The 8741-nt window shown below is 38.2% G+C and overlaps 1 protein-coding gene and 1 non-coding gene across 2 annotated transcripts; one reads left to right on the top strand and one right to left on the bottom strand.

Moving 5' to 3' along the window:
- Window positions 1-1001: 1001 nt before the first annotated feature.
- TRNAT-UGU lies at window positions 1002-1073 on the top strand. Its single transcript has one exon. It is a non-coding gene; the product is annotated as a tRNA-Thr (tRNA).
- A 3854-nt stretch (window positions 1074-4927) lies between these two features.
- On the bottom strand, window positions 4928-7332 carry LOC103717186 (pentatricopeptide repeat-containing protein At3g21470). Its single transcript, XM_008805475.3, has one exon. The coding sequence runs from the start codon at window positions 7305-7307 to the stop codon at window positions 5622-5624; it is 1686 nt and encodes a 561-aa protein (XP_008803697.3). The 5' UTR covers window positions 7308-7332; the 3' UTR covers window positions 4928-5621.
- Window positions 7333-8741: the final 1409 nt, after the last annotated feature.

The following is an 8741-nucleotide window of genomic DNA, read 5'->3' as shown; positions in this document are numbered from 1 at the left end:
GTTCAAGAGTCTCAAAAATATTTTACTTGCAGCTTCGAAGTTAGAACATTTCTCGTACGGCAAGTTCCTTCTTTGGCTATATTAAAACATAAAGCTACTGCATTGCCCCTGAACATATATTACCGTTTATTTAAATAATTTTGCTTTATTACTAGGATTGCTGGGGGGGGGGGGGGGTGGGGTTGGATTAGGGATTGGCACAGTCCAAATTCAATCCGTATCTAAATATGGTCAAAAATTGAATTCAAATGTAGTCCAACTCCATTCAAGTGGGATGAAATTAGATTTAATGTTGATTTTATCAATCCATCCAAATTTGAGTCACATCAAGCCAGTAATAATCAACAGATGAGCATAAGTAAATGGAGATAGATGAGAGCAGATATGGTTATTGAGATAAAAAGAGGAGGATTAGTTTGGGTGAGAGGTCATTCTATTGATTACGAGAGATATTTATAGTGAAGGAGGAGAAGGAGGTTTATATGATTCCAATTTTAGATAAGGTCAAATTGGGTTTCAGTTCGATCGGGTCTATATTTATCGATCCAAAGTAAATTTGGATGATATATGGGTTTGGCGGGGTCAAGTTGAGCAATACAAAATCAGATTTGATCTAGATTTTAGATTAGGTCCAATTTTTGAATGGGGCCCCAATCCACGAGTATTCAAATATATATTGAGAATTTGGTAGGGATCAGGTTGGGTCATAGGTCAGCTATATTCTAGATGCACAATAATGAAAATCAGTTATATGCTCTGTGAACTACAGATTTTTATAGGTGGCCGATGGTTAATTAATTTCACCTTGAGTTTATGAATCATGTCATCTTTGGCTTGATGTCTAAGTTCCCATCTTGGATGTCAGCCATCAGCTTTATGTAAGTGGCCATAATATAAGTTGTTTATTCACTGGATTAATTAAGATGCTGGTTAATTGCTATTAGCAGCTCGTTGTGCAGTTATTTTCCTTTCTAATAAGATGGTAAAATTTAAACATTATGGCCCCTATAGCTCAGTGGTAGAGCGTCAGTCTTGTAAACTGAAGGTCTGTAGTTCGATCCTGCATGGGGGCAGAAATTTTCCTTTTCATAAATAAAGCGTATATTTATCTAACTAATTTTGCATTTTTACCACAAACCCACATATATTTTTCAGTTATTTGTTAAATCAAACTATATCCAAATTTAAATAGTTTTGCTTTGCTAGTGGGCAAATTTACATTTTTATTTTTTTCATAAACATGCCTTATACTCATCTAAATAATTTTGCTTTTAACCATAAAGCATATAATATTTTTTCACTTGTTTGTTAAATCAAACCTTATACATATTTAAATAATTTTGCTTTATTACTAGGATTGCAAGTGGCTGGGTTGGATTGGGGATCGGCAGAATCCAAACCCAGTCCATATTTGAATAATGCCAAGAAATTGAACTCAAACCTAATTCAATTCCATTCGAGTTGGATTGGATTGGATTTAATATTAATTTTATCAATCCATCAAAATTTCGAGTCAAATTGGGTGAGCAATAACCTTAACACAATCCATAATCAATATATATAAATTTATTACCTAATTGTAGCATAAATATATTATATTTATAACAAAAGTATGCAAAATGTAAACATTATCAAAATATTTATATAAGATTTGATTGCAATCACATATAGTTACAATTAACAACACATTATTGACTAACTATATGACAAAAAGAAAACTGATTTGCTATAATCAAGGAGGAATTTAATGTATGTATGTATGTATTAGTTTAGGATTGGTTCGATTTAGTTTGATTCAAATTGGAAATATGGTAATCTGAAAAGCCAATCCATATTCAAATAGAGTCATGATTTTGAATCCAAGATCAATCTAAATAACTTTGATTCGGGTTGAACTAGATCTATTTCTAATCGGATTTAGCTTAGAAACTAGTCAATCAAATCCATTTACACCCTATTTATTACCATGAGTATGAAATATGTCTTTCTCATCTTCCGTGGCATTTGTAAAATTTTAAGGATTGAGAAAAGTTGTGAGGCCCGGCCCAGCTTCCGAACACAGCCCGTTGAGCACGACGAAGGAAGACGAGTCCTCCTCCTCCTCAGACTCTATCAAAGACTAGAATTTAGTCTTCGGTCTATTTTAAGCTCCTCCCCATTCCTCCACTGGAGGTCCAACCTTGATCAGAGCTCTTCACCGGAGATTTTGTCATTTTTCCTCTTAGAACACTGAATGTTGTTCGTGCGCGCCGCCGCATCTGGACTAATATTAGAATTGTGAGACATTGTAGTTGAGTTAGTTAAAGAAATAAAGTTTGCATATTATTAGTTAATTATTCTATTGCATATTTATGATATCATGTTGAGATGCCTTGCATGCTTATGGAGAGAGATTTCTATGAGCATGCGGCGGTTGATGCGACCCCTAACTCGCGATCTCAGGTCGGAGGTGTGACAAATGCGGTTATTGACAAATGCAGTTGACACCCACTTTCACTTATATACATATATATACATATGCTTATACACATATATGCGTATATACATATACATATATATTCATGATGCATTTGTACATTCATACATACATACATATATACATAGATACATGCATTCATGCATGCATGCATACAAACATACATGCATATATACACATGCAAACATACATATGTCTGTATTTATATATACACACATATAGTGATAGTCTCCTCTTCTTTTGAGAGGATTGACCTCAATCCTACAAACAAAAATTATTGATGAACATTTCGAATTTAGAATCGATACTATTGAATATGATCTATATAACAAAAACTTAAGATACAAAAAATCGTGTTTTAAGACTTTCTACTCATGCATCAAGTGAGAACAAAAATTCATGGTGATACTAAATTAGTGTCCCAAGCTAGACTATTGATCATGATTTGGATATTATAAAATACGTAGAAACCAAAATTCAATAAATTTGGATGCTTCTAAACCATAAATCATTCAAAACATCAATATTAAACAATTAAAATAATATTTTTTGAACCATTTGATGCATGGGTATATGACCTCTATAACATGATTTTAGATTTTGTGATAGTTTTATGATGTAGATTATAACCTATGGTATTGATCCTCCATATGACATTTCTGTCATTGATTTTGTATTGGTAGAGTTGAGGTCTCAATCCTTCTGGAAGAAGAGTAGACCTATGTAATATACATACATACATACGTACTAAATCATGTATGTATGTATGTATGTATGTATGTATATTTGTATATGTACGTATCCATTTATATGTATTTGCTATGTATATGTTGGATTCTTTTTTTAGTGGTAGCATGTAATACAAAATTACACCTTTGTAATATCTGGCATGGGAATGACTTAGGTTATCTACAAGCTATCATAATTCTAGAGAGTTACTAGCAAAAGGCATGATAAAGTGTTGAAATCCAAGTTTTTAATTTTATTATGAACAACAAGGAAGCAATTTAGCCTTAACATACTTGTGAACATATTAAACTAGAGAAATTAATTCTATGAACAAATAAAGATGGAAAAAGAAAGGGAACAAACATTTTCAAGATTCAAAATTGCAACCTTGGTGTAGAATAACATATATATTAGTATTGTACATTTTCCGAGTAAAATTATGTTTAATCTAATATGTGAAATAGGTCATATAATCTTGATGAATTATTTGGAATTACCTCTCAACAAAAGCGTACTACTAAAGTTTTATTTTTTCTTAAGCAAAAGATAAGTTTTTCTTCAATTCCACTTCCATATAATGAATTGGTATGAAAAAATCCACTCAAATTTTGCAAGAAAAGGTTGGTTTTATTACTTTCTCTGAATGATATAAGTCTAAAGGTATGTGGATGATTTTGCAGTTATGTCTAAGTACAGGGTGGGTGATATTCAAATCTAAAATGCTCCATATACATTGGCTGAATACCAGATGTACATAGTTTAAATATTCAATACAAATTTATTTAGGTTACCACCCCTCTCATAGTTAGATCTAGGGGCAAAATTCTTAAGGAACCTTAAATATGTATCATTCTAAGGAAAAAAGAAAAATAAATTTGATTTTTGCTTGCACAACCAACAATTAAGTTGATTTTTATGCAAAATCCACAATCTGTATTTCATGTATATAAAAATAGTCAAAATGTTGCTTTTACGCAGTTGGGTACTTTTTACTGTTTTCTTGCATCTTTAGTGATCATTCTCAATAGAAGGTCCATTTTACTCTTTTAGCTCATTAAATTACAAAAGTACCTGTTTGTTAATCTTACAGTACTAGCTTTTTCATTTTTAAGAAAATTTTTGTCCTAGCCTATCGAGATAGTAAAATTCTTCAGCTATTACACAACAAAAATACTTATATTTAACATTAGTAGTGTCATTAAATATAGCTTTTTTAATTTAACTTTTAACTAAAAATAAATTTCATTCAGTCAATAGCTAAAACGAATATTTTTTAGTGAACAGTAACTTCGACAAATAGTTGCTTTAATTTTTCATTATCGATCATTATTTCATATTTAATGGTAAATAACAATCATTATAATCATTATTATTTTAATGCCTAACAATTATGTGATGTTTATTACAAGATAATGATAATGTTAAATTCTAGGATGTTAACAAGAGGATATAGGTTCTGTTATAAACGAAAAGAGTATAGAGTATTTGCACAACCATAAAGCAATGATGAATGGGTGATACGAAAGGGTAAAATACATTGTTGAGTATGGCGGCTTAAGATGCAAGAGAATAATAAGAGTGGCTGGTTGTGTAAAAGTGCTTTTTTTTAACATATATTTTTCTTATAAGGACATAAAACAGAAGCTCTAAAATGTTCTATTCAAGTAATCCCATCATCATATACTTCATGTAGCAAACAATTGTGGCTTAAACATGAAAACAGAAGCTCTAATTATGGAGGATAAATTAATGAATGTTTCTTGAAGATAAAAGTGAGGGAGGGAGGGAGGGAGGGAGGGAGAAGGGGGTGGGCAGAGTTCTGAAATAGTTCTCATAGACCTTCCCATGTGTTCAGCACTGAGATAATATGACTGAAATTAACAGCAACTGCAGTATACAACAAAAGAAGGAAAAGTACAATAATTTAGCATGCTAATATTGAATGACTTTCCAAAGTGCCAGTATCAAAACAAGTCATCACAATGCGATGCATTATGGCCAAATTTTTGAAGACTGCCTCTTGTTGACTGGAATCTGTGCTTGGTTAAACCTTGTTTACTGTGCTTCAATCTTGAATAAGAACTAGTATATCTTACACCCGTATCAGTTTCATTACTGTACTTGCTCATTGTGTGTAAACAATATCAAATTTTTTGATCTCATCTCAGCTCATTGCTTGGTATCCTGGTTTATCCAGTGATCTACTATCAAAATTAGTCTAAGGGAGAGCCAATACGTTCTTCCTTGCTTCAGCTCATATCCTAAGCTCAGTACTGAATAAAAACTACAAAATTCTCAAAGCAAATGTTTCTTGTGCAACTTGAATATTTTTTCTCCGAACTGTTTGAGTTTGGAAACATCCAACAATGCCAGCGTCCGCCGATTCTCATGATCCTAATACTTAAAATGTCTAATCCTAGGCTCCACATAGCATATGTGCTTGAGAATCTACAATTGCCCCAGCATGGAACTGGTAGTCTGTGTTACCTACCATAATGGAACTGCAACCAGGCATTTTTTGTATTCCATTTTCCACCATACTCCTCCTTATCCTCTCTGCTTCTTCCCATTTTTCTGAAGCAGCATAAATATTTGATAGCACTACATATTGTGCATCATTAGTGGATCCAGCACCAGAATTCAAGGTTCCAATCTCATGCACCACTTTGTCCGCAATTTCCATATCCATGTGTAATCTACACGCTCCTAGCAGAGCTCCCCATACCACCTCATTTGGTTTCATTGGCATCTTCTTGATCACATCATAGGCTTCAGCTAGCCTTCCTGCTCGGCCCAATAGATCGACCAAACATCCATAGTGCTCCACGCCTGCAACCAATCCGTACTTGTCCATCTTCTCAAAAATTTCTAGTCCTTCTTTAACAAATCCTCCATGTGTGCAGGCTGAAAGGATCACAAGAAAGGTTATCTCATTAGGTTTTTCTTCTGACTCCTCCATTTGATCAAAGAGCTTGAGGGCCTCTTCACTCTGACCATGACTAGCAAGGCCCGAGATCATTGAATTCCAACATACACTGTTCCTTCTTCTCATCCCATCAAAGATTTTTTTTGCTCTTTCAAGATCACCACATTTTGCGTACATGTCAACCAAACCATTTAAAACAAAATGATTTGTCTTTATTTTTTTGTGATTGATCAATTCATGGATTTTCTTGCCACAACCTAGCGAACCGAATTGTGAGCAAGCTGATAAAACACTCGCTATTGTAAACTCATCAGGTTCGATGCCACACTCCAGCATTTGCCTAAAAGCCTCCAAAGCCTCCTCGCAACATCCAATTTGTGCATACCCAGCTATCAATGCATTCCAATTCACCAAGTTCCGGACTGGCATTTGGTTGAAAATTGCTCTAGCCTCCTCAGCATCACCCTTCTTGAAATACCCAGTGATCATGGATGACCACACGAAGAAATTCCGAACTGGCATGCGGTCAAACAATTCCCTTGCAGTTTCCATCTCACCATTTACAGTATAACCATGGACCATAACAGTCCATGTCACCACGGTTCTCATCTCTGGTGGGGCCCTGTCGAACAACCTCCTCGCAGCCACAGTATCCCCCACCTTAGCAAACCCTTCAATCGTCAATGCCCAAGTGACAGGGGTCCGCGAACACATCTGGTCAAAGAGAATTGAAGCCAACTCCATGTCACCATTCATACAGTACCCTCCAATCATCGCATTGTATGTCACCACATTCCTCTCAGGCATTTCATCGAATAACTTACGAGCAACAGCGGGCCGATGACATTTACAGTACATGGAGACAAATGTGGTACCCACGAATAGCTCATGGACCATCCCAAGTTTGATACACTCTGCATGCAGGGATTGTCCAAGTGAAAGGAGGGAGTGGGAGGCACAAACTTTGAGAACAAACGGTAGTATGGGTTGGTGGATCCTATCAGGGAGATTTTGGGTGTATATGAGGAGAGCTTCCTCTGCAAAGCCATAAGAAAGGTAGCCTTTCATGAGTCTAGTCCATTTCAAGGGCTCCTGGGTTCCTCTGGTTACGTACAAAGCATGGAGCTGCCTCCAAAGAGCTGCCTTGGGTGGCATTTCAGTGATACCGACCACCATTGAGGGTATTATGGTGAAGCTCTACTGCTACTCTTCTTATGTACCACCAGCCCGGGGGTAGTTCTAAATACACCCCCCCTATTGCTCAGGACACCCCCCAAAAATTAAAAAAAAATTAAATACTCTCTACACCCCCCCATTTGCTAAGGACACCCCTAAAAAATTAAAAATTCCTAAATTACCCCTACCCTCCCCACCCCCCACCTCCCCACCCCCGCCTCTGCCTCCTCCTCCTCCGCCCCGCCTCTGCCTCCTCCTCCTCCCCCCTCCTCATCCTCCTCCTCCCCCTCCCCCTCTTCCCGCCCACCTCTGCCTCCCCCTCATCCCTCTCCCCTCCTCCTCCGCCTATTCACCCTCCTCCTCCTCCTCCCTCCTCCCTCCTCCTACTCCTCCACCCCTCTACCTCCGCCCCCCATCCCCATCCCCTCTTACTCTGCATCCCCCTCCGCCTTCTCCCCCTTCTCTGCCTCCTCCTCCACCCCCTGCTCCTCCACCTCCCCCTCCTCCTCCTCCTCCTCCACCTCCCCCTCCTCCAACTACCCCTCCTACCCCTCCCCCCTCCGCCGCCTCCTCCCCACCCTCCTACCCCTCCTCCCCTCCCCTCCGCCGAACAGAAGGATTCTGTTCGGTTGAGGGTTGCCGAACAGAAGCCTTCTGCTCGGCACTGGATCGCCGAACAGAAGCCTTCTGTTCGGCACCGTTCAGCCGAACAGAAGCATTTTGTTCGGCGTCCAGTGCCGAACGGAGCACGAAACGGAGGAGGAGGAAGGGGGGGTGTACTGAAAAAATTTCAAGGGCAATATGGTAATTACACTAAAGGTTAGTTTGGGTATTTTTTTTTAATTTTTGGGGGGTGTCCTGAGCAATAGGGGGGTGTATTTAGAACTACCCCCAGCCCGGGGGGGGGGGGGTTCCTATATATACCCCCCCTATTGCTAAGGACACCCTCCAAAAACTAAAAAAAAAATACCCAAACTAACCTTTAGTGTAATTACCATATTGCCCTTGAAATTTTCTCAGTACACCCCCCCTTCCTCCTCCTCCGTTTCGTTTTGAAAAGAAAAAAAAAAACACCCCTCAAACCCCCCTTAAACCCCTCGATCCATTTACATCGTTTAGGCGATCTTTGAAGGAGATTTAAGCCCCATTCGAAGCATGGACAAGCAACTAGTGATTTGGGACGAAGAATCGGCCGCAAAGGTACGTGTTCCACCTTGTTTCGAAATTTTTTTTTTTCACGGTTCGTGCTCCGTTCGGCATTGGATCGCCGAACAAAAGGCTTCTGTTCGGCTGAACAGTGCCGAACAGAAGCCTTCTGTTCGGCAACCCTCAACCGAACAGAAGCCTTCTGTTCGGCTGCACAGTGCCGGACAGAAGGCTTCTGTCCGGCACTGTGCAGCCGAACAGAAGGGTTCTGTCCGGCTCTGTGCAGCC

Source organism: Phoenix dactylifera, chromosome 7 (genome assembly GCF_009389715.1).
Source record: "Phoenix dactylifera cultivar Barhee BC4 chromosome 7, palm_55x_up_171113_PBpolish2nd_filt_p, whole genome shotgun sequence".
Classification (NCBI taxonomy): Eukaryota; Viridiplantae; Streptophyta; class Magnoliopsida; order Arecales; family Arecaceae; genus Phoenix; species Phoenix dactylifera.
The sequence above is the reverse complement of the archived record's forward strand: the minus strand, read 5'-3'. Positions and strand labels throughout refer to the sequence as shown.